Source organism: Canis lupus, chromosome 25 (genome assembly GCF_048164855.1).
Source record: "Canis lupus baileyi chromosome 25, mCanLup2.hap1, whole genome shotgun sequence".
Classification (NCBI taxonomy): Eukaryota; Metazoa; Chordata; class Mammalia; order Carnivora; family Canidae; genus Canis; species Canis lupus.
In genome coordinates this window covers 20,851,775-20,876,421 of record NC_132862.1, presented here as the reverse complement: position 1 = coordinate 20,876,421, position 24,647 = coordinate 20,851,775, and the positions used below count along the sequence as shown (strand labels likewise).

Genomic DNA, 24,647 nt, shown 5'->3' with positions numbered 1-24,647 from the left:
CTATTAAAATTAAATACCTAGTAAATAGATCTTTGTGTTACAACTTTGCATATTAAGAAAGTTAGTAATAGATACCTTTTGTGTCAGTTGAATAATTAATAACTATGGGTTTAATGTTATCTAATTATACTATTCATCTTCCAACCAAAAGGAATAACGTTGGATGTTTAAGTGGCAATCTTTTGAATACAAATTTATCTATTGTTAATGAGATCATTATAAAAACATAAATTTAAATGTATAGTGTTTCTTTTAAAGGTACAAAGATGAATTGACTTAAATTATTGGTTAAATAAATACAATCTTGAGAAATTCCAAAAGGCCCTTCTGTTTAAAAAAGAAACAAATTTCTTGAGATCTAAAGAGATTGCTCTACCAAAAAATGTTTAGTATAAGATACTGCAGGTTGCTAGTTCCATCTGGTAGTAGCTATGCCAGAAGCAAATATTTTCTAGAACACGATAGATTTTACCAGTGATTAGAGCAGTTTTATTATTAGCAAAGTTAAACATTTCTTAAGATAGCTGTAAACCATCTTTTATTATATAGATTGACTTCATCTAAGTGCTGATCCTTCCATAAAATGACTGTTCAATTCTTGTTAATTCCAACTAATACATATTAATGTTTGTGATTTTGATTTTTCCCAAAAAGGAGACACTTCAACTCAAACATTATTAACATTTGCACTGGCTTAGTTATTATTAATAATAAGATGAAATAAATAAGTTCCATTAGTCTGCCATAGTAATTTACAGTGTAAAAGGAGATAGATACAAACATAATATATAAGGTAGGATGAATCCTAAAATAGAGATATGATTTAATATGGGAATACTAATGGAAGTAAGGTTAGGTCTCTTGAGGAGAATCTGGGAAGGTGTCAAGAAAGAAAAATCTATCTAAATCTAGCCTTGAATTAATTACTGGGAGAGGAAGGTCAACAAGCAGAAGTGGATGAGCAGAGAAACTTGTATTATAAAGGTGTAAAAATATGAGATTCCAGCATGTGTTTAGGTATTGATGCTCTGATGACCCTAAACACACAAAAAATTTTATAACACATTTAAGAGTAACAAGCAGGGTTACACATAACAGCATTTTGGCATAAGAGATCCTCTGAGACCACCGTAGTACAGAATTTCACCCTCACTTAAAGGTTTTGAGCACAGATTCAAAAATCAACATAAAGTTTGAGAAGAATTCATTTTTGTCCAAATACTCATTTTTACATTATTTTTGAACAGCTGCCTTTTTGGAAATCTTAAAAAAACAAACATTTCAAACAGTTGGCTAACACGCATGAACTAACACTCATTCAGTTTTTAAATTACGGATAATATCCGTATTAACATTATAATGACTCTATACTACAGATTGACATGGTACATCGTAACAGCTCCGAAGGATTCTTCCTTGATGCATCTCGACACATCTTTGAAGCATCTCAACATGGACTGGAGAGGAGGCACTTGGAAGCAAATCAGAATGTACACTAAATAAAACAGTCAACTTTTGGGGTGTGGATGGAAGGGGGGAGGTCCATTTAAAACCTTCTTTGACATTGAATTTTCCTGCCAGTTTAAATCAGCAAATAAATGAAATTGCTTTTAAAAATACTGTGCTTTTGATAGCCATGCAAAAATATTCAGCATTGAAACTTTAATCTGTCATTAATTCTGTGTATTATATCATATACAGCCTGTTAGATAATTGCAAGCTTTAAAGATTGGTTAAGCCAGCTTTTCATTTTGTTGCTGCAAAATTTTATAAACAGTTTTCCTCTTTGTGGACGTCAGAGGTGTTTTCTTGGAAGTCATTTTAATCTGATTTCATAAAAATTTTGTTTGAACTATTAAAGGAACAATTTTAATTCAGTTTTTGATCGTTTGTAGTCCTTTAGTTTGAGTTCACAATAACCTAAAAATGCCTTTGTTTAGGTGTTACATGTATGTGTTAGTAGTATATACTATATTGTCTTTTTGTGTGTGTATGTGTGTGTGTGGCAGATCACTATTGAGCAAGTTGAAATAACCCTAAACAAAAGTTACAAATGAAAGGCATTTCAAGAAAGTTCAAGAATTATATTACTGATAGTCCAAAGAATATGTTACTGACACTTCTTGCCTTTCAGACAGTTTTGAAAGCATGGGTCTTGGCCTCTTATGTTCATTAAAAGACCTATGAGATTTCCCTAAGGATTTTATTGTAATAAATGAACCATTGAACTGGGCCTATAAAAATACTATTAAAAAAAATCAGTAGAATTTCATTTTCTTCCATTTTAAAAGCAAAGAATGATTTGCTTCCTGTACAGTCTTTTACCCTAAAAAGACACTAAAATGATAAGCTAAAGAAAGTGTTGGTATTCAGAATTTTTTCTCATACCCTTAATCTGCTGCTGCAATTACCAGTACTTAACTTGCTTTTAAACATTTTGCTCCCAGGAATCCCTGGGTGGCTCAGCGGTTTAGCGCCTGCTTTCAGCCCAGAGCGTGATCCTGGAGACCTGGGATTGAGTCCCATGTCAGGCTCCCTGCGTGGAGCCTGCTTCTCCCTCTGCCTGTGTCTCTGCCTTTCTCTTTCTCTCTCTGTCTTTCATGAATAAATAAATAAAATCTGAAAAAAAAAATTCTCCCTTCCCAGAGGGAGAGATTTTAATCATTTTTTAAAAACTATTTCGGATTATGACAGATGGATGTTTGTCTTGATACTATTCTTGCTACCATAATCTAATCCAGAACTGCCTAATAACACTCTCTGAAATGATAGAAATGTTCTTCATCTGTGCTATTCATCATGGAAGCCACCAGCCCCATGAAGCTGTTGAGCACATGGAAGTGTCGCTAATACAACTCAGGAACTGAAATTTTAATTTTTTAAAAGATGTTTAATTTTAATTAATATTTATATAGCATCATGTTGGATAGTGTAGATTAGTCCTTTTATTTTGCCTTCTTTTTGCATATACATTAGCATTGTATAGGTGTCCCCATCAAAATAATATGACCTGCATTTTTGTTGGTTAGAAAGTACTAAATGTGTGGTAAGCCAAAGATACTATTTGTTCTCCATATTTCTTCCACAGTTCACTAGTTTTGTAGGTTTTGCAGGTTCTCTTCAAATCCTTTTTACAAATAGGATATATACAATTATTTAAGAGACAAGGTTATTAGGGAAGTTTTTAGCTTTTGCATTTAAATTTTGACCTCAATATAATAAAATCACCCTCAACTGCCAGTGAACAATGGTCTAGAGAAACTGTTCATTGAAAAAAAGGATTATTCTCAAATTTCTGTTGATTCTTAAACCTCGTGTCTTTCACTTGACTCTAAAAGCTCCTTGAAATCAGGGAATGTGTCTTGATAGGTTTCATATTCCTATTGCCTAGCATAGTGCCTGGAATATCATAGGTGTGGAAAAAATAATGGCATAAGATTGGAAGAAATTTATGCTCCCTGCTGCACCAATACATGTGGCTATTTTATACTTAAATATTTTGAACAGTTTGTAAAGGCCATTTAGTATTTAAATGCTCAGGGGATCCCTGGGTGGCCCAGCGGTTTAGCGCCACCTTGAGCCCCAGGGCATAATCCTGGAGACCTAGGATCCAGTCCCACATCTGGGCTCCCTGCATGGAACCTGCTTCTCCCTCTGCCTGTGTCTCTGCCTCTCTCTCTCCCTCTCTCTGTGTCTCTCATGAATAAATAAAATCATCTTTAAAAAAATATTTTAATGTTCAAAAGCAGATTTCTGTTCATTTTATTCAGTGTTTATTATACATTATGCACCAGACACAGGCAAATATAAACAAGATACAGTTCCTACTCTCAAGAAGGATTATAATCTGGAAAAATGTCTAGGTTGGATTGAGATTAATTTTTAGACATGGATAATATAGAAAAGACTTGAAAATCATGAGGCCATTAGGGGTAAAGAGACTGTCAATTTTGTCTTTCCCATTACTTTGTAGTATATGTAGGTATTTAAAAAACTATTGATCATTTGTGGTGAAAAGAATGTGAAATAGAGCTAGTGGGTTTATATTGTGCTGCTTATCTTTACTTGTAGCCCTAACGGAAATCTGATTTCAAAAGCACATTGATGGTCAGTGAACTTTCTTGTAAATATGTTTGATATAGTACCTTCACATTAAATGGCAATGTAAGAATATTACATTCACATAAGTGGCAATGCAGATTTTTTTTTAAAGGAGAGAATCCAAAAATAAAGTATTTCACTGATTTGCAACTCCTATCTTTTTTTTTCAGGAATTACAAGCACATGTTGATCAAATAACAGAAATGGCAGCAGTAATGAGGAAAGCCATTGAAATTGATGAGCAACAGGGTTGCAAGGAACAGGAACGAATATTTCAACTGGAAGTAAGTTTTAAATTGCAAATGTGGGTGAAAACTGTCCATACAAAGATTGATAGCAGAAAATACACCCCATTTAAAAATATATGTATACACTTCTCTGGAAAACTGGTAATGTTTTCTTTCTTAACCTGGATACTGGTTATATGGGTATATAATGCAAGACCATTTACATAGTAATACAAAAGTTCAGAATGAGTAGTAACTTAGAGCGATATTCGAGAAAATTGATGTTTTGATCTTATGTTGCTCCTGTTACTGGGCAAATATAATTTTTAATTTAGTAATTTTAAAAATTTCTTCATTCTGTTGGAGATCATTATGATGCAGGGAAAATTTTTTTAAGTCCACAAATATTCTCTGGGCACTTGTATTTTTCTGGGGAATGTATAAAAACCTTTTTTCCTTTATTTTGTGATAGCAAAAGCATAAATCATTGTTGAACAATTTAAATTAGTGGAATAAAGTTTCATACTTTAAAAGCTTCATTTTGAAGTCATGGTGGAGATATTGGTTATAAAGGGCCAAAATAAATTTCTGTTTCTAAGCATTCTTTAAGGGTAAGCAAACTTTTTCAGTAAAGGACCAGATAGAAAATATTTTAGGCTTTGCAAGCCAGTCATTCCCTGTTGCAACTACTCACCTATGCCACTGTAATACAAAAGCAGCCATACACACAAAAAAGATTGAGCTTACCTATGTTCCTGTAAAGTTTAATTTACAAACAACAGGTCTCAAGCCAGGCTGAATGTAGTTTGCTGATTCCCTATTTTGTACCATGGAAACAGAAAGTAAGCCTGAAGACAAAGTGGTTGAGAATTATAGAAGTTATTTTTAAATACCTGCTAATTGGGATCCCTGGGTGGTGCAGCGGTTTGGCGCCTGCCTTTGGCCCAGGGCGCGATCCTGGAGACCCGGGATCAAATCCCACGTCGGGCTCCCGGTGCGTGGAGCCTGCTTCTCCCTCTGCCTGTGTCTCTGCCTCTCTCTCTCTCTCTCTCTCTGTGTGTGTGTGTGTGTGTGTGTGTGTGTGTGTGTGACTATCATAAATAAATAAAAATTTAAAAAAAATAATAAATACCTGCTAATTTTGGGATGCCTAGGTAGCTCAGTGGTTAAGCAATGCTACCTTCAGGTGAAGTCATGATCCTGGGATCCCAGGATTTTGAGTCCCACATCAGGCTCACCACAGGGAGCCTGCTTCTCCCTCTGCCTCTTTCTCTGTGTCTCGAATGAATGAATGAATAAAATCTTAAAAAAAATAAGTCTGCTAATTTCTTATAGTAACTAATCTAGAAAAGAGTTATCAAAAAAAAAAAAGAGTTATCAGTGCTAGATTGGGTCACTTTCTTGAAAAACATCATGATCACTCAGCCAGCCCTGCTACTTTCAAATTCCAGTTGGGAAAACAATCCAAACCAGATGGCTTGTCCTACATTCCACGCTCTCATGGAAAGGAGTAAAAGTACTAAAGTACTAAGAGGTTCTAGTCCCAGGGTATTATTCACAGGCTTTGTTGGGTTTATATAAATATAAATCTAGATGTTATTTCCTCATTTATACTGTGAGTGTAAAATAAGGCAGTTTTTGAGATTCTATCCACAGTTAGAGCTGCATAAATAAGTCTTTGTACTGGTGGAAAACGCTGAGCACAATTCCTACTTCTTTATAAAAAGTATTCTCTAGATTCAAGTTGTCAACTTCAACTGTATATATCATTTAATATACGTCTGCCAATTATAGAACTTTGTCACACTTTTAGGTTTGGCTTAAGATATGTTTGTATTCTTGTGGCTGTCTTGGTAATTATGTCTTTCTTTTTGTCCTCTTTTAGCAAGAAAACAAAGGCTTGAGAGAGATTCTTCAAATAACTCGAGAATCATTTCTGAATCTTAGGAAGGATGATGTGTCTGAAAGTTCATCTTTGTCAGCATTAGTGACCAATAGTGACCTGAGTCTGAGGAAGAGCTGAAGAGCCTGTAAGTCCATGAGTTTCTTACAAGGCTCCAAATAGTCACTGGGACTGGCCTACTAAAGTCAATGAATTAACAGAAAAATCTGTCTCAAGCTACCCTTGCTTTATTTTTTTTTATAGTATGTACAGTGCACTGGCAGTGACATTCTTGAGATAGCAAAAAAAAAAAAAATGCATAGTTACTGGTCATAGACTTTATTCCAAAATAAAATTTAAAACAAACTCTTGTTAACTGATAAACAAACTAAAGATTTTCTGAGTGACTGCTGAACTGTCAAGAGCTTTCAGCAGTATAGGTGGCACTCTGGATGATACTTGGATAAGCATGAATATTCCCAGTAAATGTATGGGAATTCATAAAATTATTCAAATTTTAAAATACATAGTTTTGCCTCAGTTTTGTGAATGGAAGATCGTCATACTAAATTTTATTTCACCTCCCTGTTTGGTGTCAGAGTTAACAAATAAGCTTGTGTACCATGAGACTTCAGCTTTAATGACTGTGTGGTCTACCTTCCCATAAATTTAAATTTTTGTCAAAGAAAATTTAGTTAGGAAGGCTGTAGGAATGTTTCATATGCACCATAAACAAGACGTAATTTAATTTTAGTTAATTTACCAAATTAAAGTAGCTAACAGTTGTCCATAAGTTGCTTACATACATGAAATATCATTTCAGGAATGAAAGAGAAAGAATATTACTTTCTAAGAAAGAAGATCTTATAAGAGACATATTAGTAGGTTAAACTACTCCTTTGAAAGATTAAGTTTTGGTTCTAAATAATGAAGATGAGATTTTTCTCTTCTCTGGTTGATCTTTAAGGATATTATGTAGCTCTTTTAGCTAACAGAGTTGAAATGTTTGATATAGCAAGCTACGTGTGGTAATTTCAAAGTAAATTGGGAATTCCTCTGCCTCATTGAACCCTTTCCTTAAAAGTATTCTTAAGAGATACAGAAAGTAAATTAAATTTTTTTTTAATTTTGTTTTTTGGATCTATTCTTAAGCTCTGTCTGGTCCTCATAACCTGTAAGATTTTTCTTACAATCTCTCAAGTCAAAAGGGCTGGGGGGTAGCGGGGGTGGAAATCTATGGATTTATAAGTATTTGTTTGATTTTTTTATAAAATATATATCCAGTATGTAAATTTTTAAAAGCCACTAGACATAGAAATGTACTTTAACCAATTGAAATCTAAATTTTTCTTATTTTGTGATTATAGAATAAAATAGGATAAAAGAAAAATGTCACATGTGATTAAATACACTCATTTATATTAAAATTAGCACAATAGAAAATTCTACTTTTGGGTATGTAATTTGTTAAATAAATATTCACATGGTAATTTTGTGTATAATTTCATATGTTGGTAAAATTCAAAACTACTTTTCACTTTGGAATTTTTCTACCTTAAGTTTGGGGTAAGTGGGGCTGACTGAAAAGGGCTTATGGCCCAAACACTGAAAAGATTTCTTTTCTCAGAGCCTTAATTGATATTTTATAAATGAAGTTTTTTTTTTTTAACTTTTCTATTGGTTTTGGGGAAAGTATCTGTTAATTTGGTGGCACATTCATTCATATAGTTTTTATCCCAAGTTAGAATTAAAGACAATAAGCTACACAGTCGAGATTAAATCTGAGGCAATTCATTGAGGCAGCTCTATTACAAAATGTTACTTGATAATTATTTTTATAACAAGTTAATTTATTCTTGGTCTTATTTGGATATAATTTTAAGATCTTGGTGTTTAAAGACATTTACTTTGTTATACAGCAAGATTTCCATCCACACTTTTTTTTTTAAAGCAGAACCTTAAATTTATGTCTGAGAGTGTACTGCATAGGAGCCTATTTTATCAATAAAGATGAGTTGTTGAAATTGATATGGTCTCCAAGTTAATTTGAGAACAATGCTTACATTCTTACATATAGTCTATTTTTATGGCATCTTATCTCTTACCATAAAACTAGTACTTAGCAACAACTTCTATCTGTATTTCTTAGGAATTGGCCAGCAACTTATTCCTGATCCTGCAAGCCTTTTTATTATATGCGGTGGGTTTAAGCGTTTCCCCGCAAAGGTATGTCCAGGTTCTAACCTCCTATACCTGTGAATGTGACCACATTTTAAGTCTTGACAGGGGTAGGGACCTTTGGATGAGATCATCCTGGATTTAGGATGGGCCCTATATCCAATGACTAGTGTCCTTACAGGAGAGAAGGAATTTTGAAACAGAGGCACAAGGAGAAAGCCCTGTGAAGACAGAAGCAGAGAGTTAATGCACGCCTCAGGGCCCTGAGGTGCCACCAGAAACTAGGAGAAGGGTATGAAATGCTACCCCTCAGAGCCTCCAGAAGGGGCCAACCCTGCTTGATTTCCCCCTCCTTGTGCTTTCTGGCTCTCTCCCCCCCCCCGCCCATCCCGCTCTGTCAAATAAAATTTTTAAACCAAACCCTGCCTTCTTGATTTTTTTAGAACTGTGAGAGAATAAATTTCTGCTAAGCCACCCAGCCTATGGTAACTTGTTATGGCAGCCCTAGAAAACAGATATTTATCATCTGTCCTCTATACTTTTTATTTATTTTTTATTTTTTTATACTTTTTTTTTATATAGGAAATACAATTCTAAAAAACTGATTATATACAACCTCACAGATAAAGTCACCTTTAAAGAGTATTTCTAAACTGCCTTAATGATTAGAAGATCGTATCCATTACCTCAAATTTTTACAGTCAGAGTAAAATAGGAGTTAATTTTTCAGTGAAAAACATCAATGAAAAATAATTTCTCATTTGAATTTGAAGGGGCTCTCTTTTTACTTCAGTGGCTGCTTTTGTTCTTTTTTCTGACTTAAAATTAGGGAGCCCTCGGGCTCAGTCCTTACTCCTACTCACATCCTTGGTGATCTCATCCAGTCTCATGACTTTAAATACCACCTGTAATGCAAAAGACTCCCAAATTTACAGCTCTCATTAAAACCTCTCCTTAACCCTGGACTCTTTCAACTGTCACTATCAAAGAGAAATCTCAGACTCCACATGCTCAAAGCAATTTACTCTCCAGCCTCCATATTCCTCCCCATCTCATCTGATGACAACTCCATCTTTTCGGCCACAAAGGCCAAAAGATGGTAGTTTGACGTCACTTCCTCTTTTATCATACACCCAATTCACCAGCAAATTCTACTGACCTTCCCTTCTAAATATATCAGAATCTACCATTTCTCACCACCTACACTGCTTCCCCTGGTTAAAGCCACATTATGACAGGTACTACAGTGATCCAATTATACAATTATATTCAACCTAAATATCATACAATAGGGAAATAGTTTATGTCTAGATTATTAATTTACTATCTATCTACATAGTACATATGGCTTAAAGACTCTAGCAATGGGGACAAAAAAAGTACCTAAATTTGCATAATAAAAACCTTAATACTGAATTGCACATATAATTACAACTATGTAAAAATCAAATGCATAGGGGGGAAATGTCCAGAAGCAAATAATATCTGTATACTTCCAACTAATTCTGTTGTTTTACATAAACTAGCCAGTAAGTTACAAAAAATTGTGGCTTGCTGGCAACAGAAACTTTGTTTATATAGATATAACTTATTCAACTTTTTCTCCTGATATTCAGACTGCAATTTTTATTATTAAAAAAATGCTTCCTTAAACATCTGTGTACATATCTTATGTAGTGTACCTATTTCTGGTGTATAAATCATCAGAAATTTGTTAGCTTATGTTTCTTTTTGTTATAATTTATCTTCTACATAAAGGAAAAAATAAATGTATACCATAAAAATCCAACATACAGAAAATATTACAGTTCAAAGTCCGTCTGTCTCTTCCTACAACCTATGTCTTCCCAGAGGTAATTACAAGTTTCTCGTGAATCAGAAAAACTTAATCTATAAACTTTTTTTCTATAAATGTTTTTTAAACATATACACACATTTGGAATCTCAGATACACCTTGTGGTATCCTTTGCAAGTTTTTATTTCCATATGAGGAAAAGAGGAATAAATCTACATAAAGGAAAGAACATAAACCTACTGCTTCGGAATAACTAAAGCCTTCAGGGGTACCTGGGTGGCTGTTAGTTGAACGTCTGTCTGCCTTCAGCTCAGGTCATGATCCCAGCGTCCCAGGATAGAGACCCATATTGGGCTCCGTGCTCTACAGGGAGCATGCTTCTCCCTCTCCCTCTACTGTCCCCCCCACTCCCCCGCTTGTGCTTTCTCCCCTCCCCCCATCCCTGCTCTGTCAAATAAAATTTTTAAAAAACCTTCAGAAAATTCGCTATATTGATATTAGCTAAAAAAATTCTAATCTTGAAACACAGGATGTATGTGTGTATACACACACACATACTTCTTGAGTATCAGATACTGCTTAGGAAGGCTACATTTGGGCTTTCTGTAAAACTAAAAAAGAAGAAAGCTGGTTAGAATTAGTGTTTCAAGAACTTGTCCCTGTCACCGTCCATAATCCAAAACCTCAGCACATTGCTTAGGTCTATATATACAATTCAAGATGAATTCGGCTAGTCCTTGGCTACTTGAAAATGCCAAGGATTTACCAGGGACATCTCAAATTTCAGCACCACTCAGTGGTCCGGTCACTCAGTGCTATTAATCAAAGTTGATGTGAGATCAAGTGAATGAATTCCTCAAATATTAAACTTCTAGAATATATTCATTTTAAGACCTATCTCTAACTGGAATTTAAATTAAAACTTTGTAAGGGGGCAGCCCTGGTAGCTCAGCGGTTTAGCACCGCCTCCAGCCCAGGGCACGATCCTGGATCCAGGATCGAGTCCCATGTCGGGCTCCCTGCATGGAGCCTGCTTCTCTCTCTGCCCGTGTCTCTGCCTCTCTCTCTGTGTCTCTCATGAATAAATAAATAAAATCTTAAAAAAAAAAAAAACTTTGTAAGGATTTTATTCCTAGTCATGCAGACTATAGACCAATAGAATACAAGACGTTAAAAACATCATTCAGTAAAATATTCAGTAGAGAATCCCTGGTATGTATCATTGAAGGAATTCAAGGAGAGAGCTGGTTTGGAAGAAAAGTAGCTCTACTTTTCTTTTTTTGTGTGTGTGTAAAAATAACACATTTTATTTGTTTTAAGGCTTCTTTACAGAGTGTCTTTTTACAGCTGTAGGAAACTACAAGTTTATAGGAGATTACTTTGAAGTAGGTTTTTTACTTTTTGGTGGTTTCCTTATCTTACTGGGGTTTGGAATCACTTTCTTTATTTTCAGGGGTTGTAACACTACAGCCTGCTGACCTTCCACAAACTTCTTTTTATGTTTAGAGGTTTTCAAAGGAAGTCTCTAAAATCTCCTTTTCCTGGCTTTCCGGAGATTCAGTGTCTACATTTTCCCAGGCCTCTTCAGGCTGCCCATGTAGCCATGGTATATGTAAACTGAGTACTTGGGGAATTATGGCTTTTACCTCCTCAACAAAAGCTGTGGTGTCCTTTCTGAACCCCAAGGCCAGGACACATTTTAAGCCAATGACCGGTGCGAGACGGGGAACCTGACAGGCAGGCACTGATCTGCTCGAGCTCAACTGAATCAGATGTGAGGTGATGATGGCAGGCTTGGCCGACTTACACACGAGGACCAGCAGCAGCCCATTCCTTTCCAGAGCTCTGGTCACTTCATTAACACCGATGGCAAGCTGCCTCCTGACAAGCACAGGAGTCCACCCTGACCCTTGCTCATTATCTTCTGGTTGTTTCTCTTTCAGATCCTCGCTTGTATCAACTTCTGTGCTACATTTGTCTGGGCTTTGTTTTTGTTTTTTTTTAAACTGCTTTTTCTTTTTCTCATCCTCAATCTTCTGAAGCCCAAGAGATTTAAATGTGTCTTGAAGTGTAATATGCGTGTCTTCTCTCTCTAGAGTAGTCCAGCAGATAGTATATGGGTACAAAAATGGAAGACTGTCTGTTGAAAAACCTTCAGGCATTAATAAGCAAGAGGAGAGATTTTTTTCAGAGAAAAGCCTTTAATTCTGTCCATGGAAGTAGTCCTCTAGAACCCTAGGCCAAGCCCTAGCAATACATATATTGCAGTTTTAAGCAACTTTGATATATGGATGGTCTCCTGCTCCAAATGAGGCAGGTAGTTTTAAAAAGGTGTTGGGGCACCTGGGCAGCTCAGTCAGTTAAGTTTCTGACTCTTCATTTCAGCTCAAGTCATGATCTCAGGGTCGTGAGATCGAATTCCACGTCAGGCTTAGCGCTCATTGGGGAGTCAGCTTGGGATTCTCCCTCTGCCCCTCACCTTGCTCACACTCTCTAAAATAAAATCTTTGAAAAAGAAAAAAAAGGTGTTGTGGTTCAGTTCAATTGCTGAAAACGCTGGAGAACTGGGAAGCAAAGGCTAAACACTTAATATGTCTCAACTACTCCGTCCATCTGCATCATTTTTGATCTTCTACTGCCTTCCTTAAAGCTCCCATGCCCTGCCCAATGTGCCCACCACAAGTTCAGGCAGGCCAGAGAACATGCATGCCAATCTGGACAATAGAGAATCCATTAGCAGGAGGAGCCATGAGCCTCAGATGACTAAGCCTTTTCTAGTCCTTAAGAACTTCAAAATAAAAAGGTAATTGTAGCCATCCTGTAACCTCCTTCCAAAGGAGGGAATTCACCCTGGGGGCAGTGGAGGCAGGTATGCTCCTATAGAGGTATACGATAGGACTCTGGAACAGAAGGAAAAGAATTTGAGGACCATAGCTTGTGGATCACTCAAGAGTTCTGACTCACCTGCCAGGGAACAACTGCTAAATTCTAGGGGCTGGGGAGGAAATGAAAAAGAAAGGTAAATAAAAAGGCAAGGTATGCTCTGTGCAGTTTTGTCGTATAGATAAAATTTAACGAGGAAAGATGGACAATAAAAATAGAACTACCATACTCCAGCAATCCCAGTTCTGGGTATATATATCCAAAGGAAATGAAAAGATCTTTTGAAAAAAATGGCTAATTCCCATGTTTACTGCAGCATTATTCACAATAGCCAAGACAGGGAAACATCCTAAGTGTCCATCAGTGGATGAACAGATAAAGATGTGGTGCATATTTTATATAGTTATATAGTTAGTTATATATATAGTTGTATTTATAGTTATATTTATAGTTACATAGTTATATATATAGTTGAATACATTGGTATATATACCATTTATATAACAGTATTATTGAGCCGTGAAAAAGAAAGAAATCCTGCCATCTTCCAACCACATGGATGGACCTTGAGGGCATTATGGCAAGTGAGGGAAGTCAGAAAAAGGCAAACACTGGATGATGATACCACTTATATGTGGAACCTAAAAAAGCCTGATTCCTAGTAACAGAAAGTAGAATGGCAGATTATAGTCAAAACTGGAGTAGATCTCATTTTCACAAAGAGAATGATAATTATGTGACATGACAGAGGCAGTAGCTAACTCTATGGTGGTAATCATTTTGTAATATATAAAAGAATCCAATCAAGACCAGACATCTTAAACTTACATAGTATTGTGTGTCAATTATAACTTAATTTTAAAAAAACGACATCCTTTCTGGGTCAAAATGGGAAAAGCTGAGAACGGGAGCGCTGACCCCACCAAACACCAAAGTGAAGGGCTGCAAGGACTGGCAGGGCACACAGGTGAGAAGAGACTCCACTGAGGGCTCTTCATAGAGCAGGGAAGGCCTCAAAGCTTTTCTTTATGCTTTTAACCCTACTACGTGGAATGCAGTCAGCCTCCTTGTGGTTTGGTTACTCCTACTCCTCTTCCGTGTCAGCTGAAATGTCATTTCAAGGAATTCTTCCCTGACATCCCAGATTTTACCCCCTAGTCCATTTTTTTGTTTTTTTTTGTTTGTTTTTTGTTTTTCCCTAGTCCATTTTAAATTCCACTGCATATTGTATGTCCTGTGTGTGAACTACTCTAGTATCTCTTCTCACACTCTATACCCTGAAGCAGTATATTTTGCCAGCTTCCTAGTACCCAAGGCAAGGCCTGGCACTCAGGAACTTTATACATATTTATGTAATGAGTAAAGGTGAGATCCAAGTAAAAACTATTATCATTGTAGGTGGGGTTTTCTGTTCTTTTTTTTTTTTTTTTTTTTGCCTCATGCCAATATAGCCTGATCTAGACCTGCGAACCTGCCCAGTGTAATGATTATATGATAGTCCCTGGGTTGGCCCAAGTTACCACTAGCTTGAGCCCCTCATTTTATAGCGGGGCCAAAATGCCCAGAGGTCTTTCAGTCAACAATCAGATTAAAATGACTTATAAAGGGTATTAGTTTGCTAGGGCTGCCATAAAATACCACACATAGGGTGGCTTAAACAACGGAAATTTATTTTCTCACATTCTGGAAGCTGGAAGTCCAAGATCAAGGTTGGTTTCCACTGAGGCCTCTCCTCTGCTTGCAGAAGGCTGCCTTTCTCACTGTATTGTCACCAATTCACCAGCAGAAGAAAATTGAAAATAATCCATGATTTACATTTTCATTATGATACAGTGTAAAGCACGTTTGGATGGGAAGTCAGTTATCCCAAATTTTGATTTGGGCACTATTATTGATAATAGTGGCTTCATATAATTGATTCCTTGGTCAAGAATTTCCTGATAGAAAATAAGGGGTCAGATAACATGATCTTTAAGGTCTGTACGTGGCCTAATAGTCTAGTAATTTCCTTCGAAGAATCAATTTTCTATCCCAACCTTCTACAGAACTGTGGTTTGGCAATCTGGTAGCTAACTTATAACAAGTTAATCAAAACTAAAACATTTAAGGAATAGTATAACTAGTTTCTGGGAATACTACTACTACCTTCAATTGGACAAACCTAAAGTGCTAAGGACACCAACACAAATTAATCCTCAAAAGACATCAGCTTTCCTTCCAACAAGGGATATTTTTTAACACTGCCTCAGATTTCCTTCATTTCCTATTATTTATTTAGGCTTAAACTGAATGTTTAAAATAAAGATTTAATTCTCCATATTAAGTAATTTCATACATGAAACTTCTATCATGTTTTTGTTGCTGTGGTACAAATACAGTGGGTAAAAAAAAATTTCATAAAAATTTAATAATAGATTTTTTAGCATTTTTTTCAAAATAGGTATTTATTATTAAAAAATTATACAAACTGACTTTTTATTACTCAAATCATGAAAAATTTTAAACAATTTGTCTCAAGCCTCCAAAAAAGTAAGCTCTGTCTTTACATTCTTCAGTAGCAGTCCATTTTGATGGTATAGAAAATAACAAACATTTCATGTAACTTTGTTAGAATATACAAAGATTTGGCAGAGGCCAGAATCCCTACAAGGATTTAAAATTTTTTTTTTAAGTTTAAGTATCACTAAAGTCATATAAACAGGATTACAGAACAGTAAACACCTGTATGTGATTTTCCAAAGCAACGATTTAGTCTTGTGTGTTTGCACTTTGTTTCAGCCTTTCCAAAACACCTTTAAATGCAAAAGCTGAAAATTTTTCAGTTACCTGAAGCTTCAAAAACTTGTACTTTGAAAAAAAAAAAAAAAAAACCTCTTAAAAGCAGCATCATTTAAATAGTGGTCAACTCATAAATGTAAATGCAACCACCACAACTCATCTCACTATGACTCAGGCATGTCAGAATCACCAGCTTACAATCCAGAGGCAGAACCAGAGGCAATGTCTCTTACAATGAAGAGAAAAGGCCAAGAGGAGTAGGTATGTAGCCCAGGGCATCCAGGTGCTTGCTTGTGGGGAGAAAGGGTCAAAACTGAAGGGCCTCTTCGTACAGAATCCAAGTTCCCAATTCAAAGCAGTTCCTTTAAATACCTAATTCCTTTTTGACTCCCTCCTCGACACTAAAACACAGATGGTACAAAGTCTTTATACAAAAGAGAAAATTTTTGAATCTGTGTTTTACATCAATGCTAATAACAACCAATTTAGCAGAACTATGAAATTCGAATTTCAAAAGGAGCCAACTGGTTTCCTAAGAAACAATTCTAATGCACTTTAAATTAGAAATCAGATGTCAACACTATTTTAAAAGGCCTTTAAAGGAAAAAAAATGAGGCCATTATGTCCATATCAAAGTTTTATTATCTAAAAAAAAAAAAAAAAAAAAAAAAAAAAAAAACAAAGTTTTATTATCTATATAAGTTGACCTATTTTCAAATAACTGACATAATTTAATATTTAAATTAGCATTTTATGCAATAAAAGGCAAAAACAAAGTGCCTAATGAACTATACACTTTGATTCATACAGTAAATGTGCATTTTACCACAATTAAAAAAAAACAAAAGAAGGGTAACCTTCTGATAATATATCAATAAGGACACCACAATATTGTGCAAAAGCACAGATAGATAAATAAGCCTGTTTTCTTCTCAGACTTGAACTGCAGATGGCTGAAGCAGACTGGTCATACACACCAAAGCTGAGGTGATGCTTGAGTTGTACTTCAAGGTTACACTGACTAAGCCCTTTGGCATCTACAGAAGCAGGGGTGTTCTCTCTCCAGCTGGCTGTTCCTTCTGGAAGAATTCTTTGATCTGGGTTAGTCGGCCATACAGCCTCTCTTTCAATGGAGGGATGTGGTAGCTAGGGTCCAGAATGTTCGTTACCCTGCGCTCCCTCTCTCGCTTCCATAACTTGTATGGGTGAGGAGGAAAAAACGGTCGCCCTCTTTCTCTTCGAATCTGTAATGTAATTCCACTTACAGCAAGCATCCCCCATACTGCCAGGATAATAAAGTCTAAAAAAAAAAACAAAACAGCAGAAAAGCAGTTTGAACTCTTGTAATTTAAAACCTAACATAGCTCGAATACAGCCTTCCAGAGTTTAAATCTGTCATTCTTTCTTGGCAATATTAGACTTTCTGGTGAGTTCTTCACTTACAAACCAAGGAACTTGAATAAGGAAGCTACAGTCTTAAATTTTAAAATAGGAATTTTCTATGATAGCCCTTTAAAAGTCCAGAGAGGCTGTAAAGGAATCAGTTGTTTGGATCCTTGGAATCCCAATATTTTATGAGCAGTGCCTGTAGGAGTAGTTGTTTGTTGTGTTTTTTTGGGAGGTGGGGTGGGGAGAAAGCAGTCCTCTAGATATACCTCACAAACACATCTTTGAACATTAAATGCCACCTTGCTCTCTTCCCATTCCACTCAATATGGGGTGCCACGCCCTGTCACTCAGAGTGGATACAGAAATGCATGAAAAGATTCAACAAACTGCAACTGAGCTTCTATTAAAGGCTTGACAAAATACTGTGTTGTATGTAAAACTTCCAAAATACATGGATTTCAAGGTCTCTACCATCAATCTCATCCAACAAGGGCAGGCCCAGGATGGTAGAGGGAAAGATTTGTCCTTAAATATTCACAGCAATCATGACTGTGCCTATATATCCTCAATTCCAAGGAATGCTTTTCCATCTGCCATATTTTAACATTTCTGAAACCAATACATCCTACACTTGTGAACATTCCGTCACTTTTTTTTTTTCTTCAAAAGTTAACGGTTGGGGGCAGGGGGGCAGCCCAGGTGGCTCAGCGGTTTAGCACCGCTTTCAACCCAGGGTGTGATCCTGGAGTCCCGGGATTGAGTCCTGCATCAGGCTCCTTGCATGGAGCCTGCTTCTCCCTCTGTCTGTCTGTCTCTCTCTCTCTCTCCCTCCTGTGTATTCTCATGAATAAATAAATAAAATCTTTAAAGAAAAAAAAAAGTTAATGGAGAACCTTTAATGGGTAGAATCTTAAAATTACAGAAATAATAACACTGATCGAAAATCACTTTTTCACTTTCAAGTAGCAAATTATATGCTTCTTTAAAGGAGGGAAACAAGGCAATAACTTTAAAAAATCAGGCTGTCATTCTCATCCTTCATCCCGCCCCAACCAAGCAGCTTTGTTCCCAGGATTTTTCTCGCCACTGGGAATTGACCAGGTAACCTAAGTATAAATCTGGTTGAGAAATTTCTTAACAACAACAACAAAACAAAACAAAACAAAATTTCTTAACAAAGTTCATTTAGCAGATTTTTAGAAGTATGAACTTGAACCACCTTACAAATTTAAATTCTTTGTTCCTATGATAAGCTATCATTAACAGAAGGTTCTAATAGCATCTGTTTAGACTGAGTTTCCTCCTTTTGTCCAATTAACCTTTCAATCTAGTTACCAAGTGCTCTTGTTAGCACAGGTGGCGCTACCTGAGTATCACTCTAGTTCTTGGATTTAGTCTTACCATTGGTTTGAAAAGGCACATTTGTGAAAGCTCTGTGGAAATCCACGTTGAGTGCTCTCTTGAGTACATTCAAAGTGATGTAAGAAAGGCTTGTGTACAAGTAACTGTCAAAGGCCAAGACCACAGAGTAGGAGCCAATGAATCCACAAGTCAGTATGTTTAGCTGTGGAAGAGTACAAGCGTTTAGACATTGCCACTGGTAGAATGAGGAATAGTTTCTAACCCTCCTCATTGGCCTCAATCACAGGGAATCACTTCTGTTCCCTCAGTACCCATGAAATGGAACAAGTGTCAGAGCTGAATAAAGGTTACCTGGAAGGTTAAACGAAAACCACCTTCTAGACCCATAGGGAATTCTTAAAACACAGTTTACCCTAGTCATAGGAAATGTCTTCTCTATGAAAGAACTTCAATAACAAAGTCTAATTAGATGAAGAACACTTCCTCTGGAGAGACCGCTGAAACTAATGACCCATCAGGTTGTGCATTTACAGTGAACCCAACCTCTGCTCCCACACTTCAAAGCACACTGTTAGTGGTGACCTGCCCCACTTGATGAAAAAAAAAACACTGTGATAATTGTAATCACAACTTCTCTTGCTTTCACAGAAACAAGGCTACTTAAAATTAATCATCTCCTAAAGATTATCCCATAGCTCTCCCTGGTAAATAAAACATGCACAATGAGGCAGTAAGTGAAGAACTGAGGACCTGGGACAATAGAATGAATAAATCTCATTCGATGAAACACTTACTATTCTTAGGCAGCCCATGAAAACTACTGGAATGAGAACAGCTATACAAGAGAAGGTCACCCAGAACACACCATCATCATGAAAAACCTTTAGGTTTCCTGAAAAAGCAAAAAGCAAGCAAGAGTCAGTAACGGTAAGTTTACCAAGGTCAATTTTATTTTCTCAACATCTGAACACAGACATACAGCGAAGGTTTATTATAACAACCAGAGAATAGGCTGGCAATTAGAAATGAATTCTGACTTTTTTCATTTACCTGCCAATAAAATCCCCTTTGAAGGATGTGTCTTAGAAGGGTTAGGGGTGGGAGGTAAATCAAGCAGGTAAATGCTCTGCATTTATTCCCAGGAAAACTTAGAAGACGCTAAAATAGTCCAAGCTCTTCTCTTCACTAGCTGTGATGCTGTGCCTCAGTTTCCTAACCCATAAAATGAGAAGACTGAACTACTTGATGTCAAAGCTCCAAATCATCCTTTCTTGCTCTATGTTTCTATCACTCTGATTTTATACTGCAAAGTAAAAAGTGCAGGTAAATGGCATTCAGAGCTAACTATATGAACTCCTACCCAGTATGAGCAGCAATATCCATTTACTAGATTTTTACCATCAATGCATTTCCTGCCCAGCCACTGCATTCTGGAAGAGGTGATTCCTCATGCATCAGAAAAGACAGGAGCTAATCACTCACCTGCGCTTCTACTAAACTCTTCTCCAAAATGTGGCACACCTGCAGGTAACCTGGGAAGACTATATTAAAACTCCTATTTATAAATTTAAATAGCAAGAATATAAGCCTGATAATTAATACTAGTACTGGCACCATCATTCAATCCACTTGGAGGTGGCCCTCTATCTTAAGACCCATAAATCCCTAAAGAGGGGGGAGTTCCATAGTAAGAAGAGGTGACCTTGGGACCCCACATTCTCAGAAAGTGAACTACAACATGTTGCAGCGAGGTAAATTTATGGATTATATTCTGTAGTTTAACTGTATTAACCCTCACAAGATACACATGTAGCTTAAAAAAAAAAAGAAAATGGAAAGGAATCTAGGGATTAAAAATAGTTGCTGTGGGGGTGCCTAGGTGGCTCAATCAGTTAAGCATCTACTTTTGGCTCAGGTCATGATCCTGGGGTTTTGGGATCAAGCTCTGAGTCAGGTTCCCTGCTAGGCAGGAAGCCTTCTCTTCTGCCTCTCCCTCCTGCTTGTGCACTCCCTCTCTAGCTCTCTCTCTCAAATAAATAAATAAAATTTGTTTTTTTTTTTTTTTAAAAAAAGGTTGTTATGATGCAAGCATGTGAAGACTGACCCTTTCAGAATAAAGCTCTTTGCTAGTAACATCATAAGATGGAAACAGTAGGAATTTAATTAGACCTGAGAGGTGAGCAAATATTTTTCAAATTTTAACGCTTAAATACAATTTTGCACCCACTGGAGACACTGTCCTTCAGCAATGAAACAGTTTATAAGTGAACACATCAACTATTAAAAATTCTAACCAGGGATCCCTGGGTGGCTCAGCCGTTTAGCGCCTGCCTTCGGCCCAGGGCGTGATCCTGGAGTCCTGGGATCAAGTCCCACATCAGGCTCCCTGCATGGAGCCTGCTTCTCCCTCTGCCTGCCTCTCTCTCTCCCTCCCTCCCTCCCTCTCTCTCTCTCTCTCTTGAATAAATAAATAAAATCTTTAAAAAAAAAAAATTCTAACCAGTCATCCCTCCATCCTCCAAACATCAACAAAAAAGGGAAGGGAACTCATTAAATAGTTGATTTAGCATTTTTAGAGTAGGGACCTGAATCTGCATTTTCAACAAACGTCCCCGTAAATCTGTCCTTTAGCCAAATCTAAACATTGCTACTTTGCATCAGACTATCTAGATAAAAAACTACCTGCAAGGGGGCCCATAGGAATGAACCTGACTTAGGTTTGGCTAACATCAGAACAAAGGGCCTTGGAATGGTCAGTAAACACACAGCTTGTCAATTCTTTGTGGTCTTGGGAAAACAAATCTTCAGAGAGCCATCTATGCTCTGTAAAAACCTTTAGGTTTCCTTTAGGTTTTGAATGCAAACCACCATCATGCATTCTCAGTGACAGCTTCAAGAGACAGCTCTTCTTACATCTAACGTTTTCATCAACTTTAATCTGATGTTGATGTACATTATAGAAGAACTAAACAGGATCACAGGAAGGAAGCAGCCTAAAAGAGTACCTTAGAATATAAATACTGTGTTTTTTTTTTTTGTATTTTTGATAACAGTCAGGAAATGTAAGTTATTTTACAACCACAAAGTGAAGGGGAGGAGAATATGCCACTTCAAAATGTGTCACTATAGCATGTGGATTATTTTGAGTTGAAGGCAGTCAAGACCTAGCAGAGTCAGGAAAAACTTTTATTGCTTCCTTAACTGCCTAAAAGAATTTACATAGGGAGGCTGGCCCAGAAAGAGAGCAATTACCAGTGATAACTATTTTATCTGAAATACTTAACTGCCTGACAGGGCAAATATCTAATTACCAAATATCTGCTCTTCTTATTTTCTTGTGAATTACCCTCCCCAAGCACCTACCCCATACCTTAGCTCAGGATGACAAAGCAGCTTTGACTGCCTGACTGCCTTTGGGTCTCATATTTTTAAGGGGTTCCTATACATACAAAATTAAATTTGTTTTGCTCTTGTTAATCTGTCTTATGTCAACTTAATTATTAGACCAGCCAAAGAATCTTAGAAGGATAAAAGGAAAATTTTGCCTCCTCTGAAAAAGAAAACTAACTTTTAAGTTAACCACATTCTAAAAACTGACAGAGGGGCAACTGGGTGGCTCGTGGTTGAGTGTCTGCCTTTGGCTCAGGTCCTGATCCCAGGGTCCTGGGATTGAGCCCCGCATCAGGCTCCCCACAGGGAGCCTGCTTCTCCCTCTGCCTATGTCTCTGCCTATGACTCTGCCTCTCTCTCTCTCTCATGAATGAATAAATAAAATATTATTTATTTTATTTTTTATTTATTGTTTTAAAAAACAAAATAAAAACTGATAGAAATTGAATGACTTAAAAAAATATCCCCAGAACCATCCCTGCAATACCACCCTGGATGACAAGTAGGTATGTTAGAACACCCAGGATTTGGCAGACAGTGAGTGGAAAGTTGGCGTATAAGACAACCAGGAACAAAGCACCAGGTTCCCAATTCAGCTGCCATCAGAGCAGTGCCAAGTTTATCTGTGGGATATACTGAGCTTCTGCTTAAGATTCACTTTGTACTGGCCCTGCCTAAAGTGCTACATCACCAATACAAATTTCCCAGACTCTACAGGCAAGGCCCCGCAAGTCTCCGATGAGGCAGTATTTGTACCTAGAGAGCCCAAATAAGGTCTTTCAACCAAGACTGAACACAGAAAACATGACACCTCTCCTACCCAGTGGAGTGAAGAACGTCACTGAGGAGATGAGAAAGCCCAGCACTAATCCAACACACAGCATGCAGAACGTGAGGATTCCAAATCGCCACCACGCAGCTACCAAGAGAATCCCACCAACGCTTCCCGTGACGGCTGTCAGAATCAGACGGACTGCACAGAAGGAGAAGATGAACCTGATCAGAGGTAGCTTTTCCTCCCACATGCTTTAGACACACAGTACCATTATGAGAGCCAGCCTTAGTGTTTGTGTAGGTCAGTGCCCTGCAACCAGCATGGAGAGGCCTTCCTGTAGGAGGGGCTGTTTAGAGCTAGGGAAGCTAGCAGGTCAGCTAAACCTCCCAGGCAAGGGACAGGTGTGGTTTGGCACAACCTATAAATCGGAGCTAAGGAAGAAGGGCAACAAGCATTCTGTTAGATATGACAAGGAAGAATGGATTGCGTTTGTTTTAATGTAAGGAAAATCTTGATATTTTGATTGTTATAAACCTCCTATCTTTAATGTACCACATAGCTGGAAAACAGGTTTATAAAAAACATGGCCCTTCATTTCCCTAAGTATCAAGGAATTCACCATGCAAATTAAAAACCCAGAAGGAAAAAAAAAAAAAAAAAACAGAAGAGAAGGCCTAAATTAGTAGTCTAGAAAAGATGTTTCAAGTATAGGTGGCCAATTATTTACACATATAACAGGATATCTATCATACACAATACTGATCAAACTATAGAAAGAAAGGAGGATTATGAGCACCTTTCTTCCCAAACTGTATTATTTTCACTTACCATCATACTTAATAAGTGTCAGTCTTGTAATCAGTATGTAGAAGAAGAATCCCATGAAGATAAAACCTATGAAAAATAATTCTAGTAGCAAACCACCAGAAAAAAAAAAATACAAGCTATGGTTAGGTATTCTTTTCACAGTGCAATTTAAATTTCTAACCTAAAAATATATGCTTAAGCTTTCAGAATTTACACATATTAGGACATGCAGAGGAAAGAAATACCTGGAGGAGGAAAAAGTTAGAAGTCATTAAGGGTAAATATTACTAAATGAATACAATATTTAAGTATTAACTATTAGATATACTTTCTTGCATAGAGGTCAGTTTCAATTGGTAAGTTATCTTTTAATCTCATAGCTCATTTTAACACCTTCATACTTCCCACTAAAAACAAGAACAGAATACTTTTGTCATTGTGTCTCATCTGAAACTAAATGCTAAATTTCAATTTGTTACACGAGCAAAAATAAAATAAAAGGCAAAGAACAATAAACTATTCCAAAGCAGAAAGTGACTTTTATACTTTCCTTTAATTCATCATTTCCTGTTTAGGATAAATAATTAATCACTATCTTCACCCACTAAAATACCTAGTAGTATCTTTGCGACCTTGCCTAGAGCTTAGCAATTAAATTCTTTGTTACAGAATCATTCTACAGTTTGAGGAAGTAAACATTCTTCACACTATTTTCTACTCAATCAAGAAAAAAATATAATAATGGAGGAGCTATATATTTCAAATTTTTTTTTTAAGTAGGCTCTAGGTCTAGCGTGGAGCACAATGCAGGGCTTGAACTCATGACCTTGAGATTAAGACCTGAGCTAAGAACAACGGTCAGATGCTTAACCAACTAAGCCACCAAGGCACCCCACAATTCATAATTTATTAAAGCAAGTTTAAAGAGTTTGAGATCAGGACTATTTTCTTATGTTCTTATACTCCTTATTAATGAACTAAATATGGAAAATTTTTTAGTAATTGCAAACATTGTTACATAAAAAGCAGCTCAAAAATTCATATCAATTCAGTTAGCATAATTTATGTAGTAGTCCCCC

At 36.7% G+C, this 24,647-nt stretch overlaps 2 protein-coding genes and 1 pseudogene across 11 annotated transcripts in view; 1 reads left to right on the top strand and 2 right to left on the bottom strand.

Moving 5' to 3' along the window:
• Positions 1-8,808, top strand: part of FGFR1OP2 (FGFR1 oncogene partner 2) — a 32,669-nt gene extending 23,861 nt beyond the window's left edge. The window contains exons 5-9 of one of the 7 annotated variants that reach the window (XR_012017581.1): positions 1,377-1,490; positions 4,272-4,385; positions 6,214-6,358; positions 8,360-8,436; positions 8,570-8,808. Coding sequence is in view for 4 of the 7 variants with exons in the window: in XM_072798585.1 (XP_072654686.1) it covers positions 1,377-1,490; positions 4,272-4,385; positions 6,214-6,351 (366 nt within the window). In the remaining 3 variants the exon portion in view is untranslated. Of the gene's footprint in view, positions 1-1,376; positions 1,491-4,271; positions 4,386-6,213; positions 8,239-8,359 lie in introns of those variants that run through there. The other 6 variants (XR_012017582.1, XR_012017583.1, XM_072798585.1 and 3 more) reach the window with 6 other exon arrangements.
• Positions 8,809-11,475: 2,667 nt separating this feature from the next.
• LOC140617335 (ribonuclease P protein subunit p38-like) lies at positions 11,476-14,690 on the bottom strand (annotated as a pseudogene).
• An 802-nt stretch (positions 14,691-15,492) lies between these two features.
• Positions 15,493-24,647, bottom strand: part of TM7SF3 (transmembrane 7 superfamily member 3) — a 50,413-nt gene continuing 41,258 nt past the window's right edge. For all 4 annotated transcript variants that reach the window (XM_072798580.1, XM_072798581.1, XM_072798582.1 and 1 more), the window contains 5 exons: positions 23,590-23,670; positions 22,807-22,959; positions 19,391-19,488; positions 18,636-18,798; positions 15,493-17,145 (listed from right to left, as the gene is read on the bottom strand). In XM_072798580.1, coding sequence (XP_072654681.1) covers positions 16,883-17,145; positions 18,636-18,798; positions 19,391-19,488; positions 22,807-22,959; positions 23,590-23,670 — 758 coding nt within the window. In that variant the 3' untranslated portion in view covers positions 15,493-16,882. The remainder of the gene's footprint in view (positions 17,146-18,635; positions 18,799-19,390; positions 19,489-22,806; positions 22,960-23,589; positions 23,671-24,647) is intronic.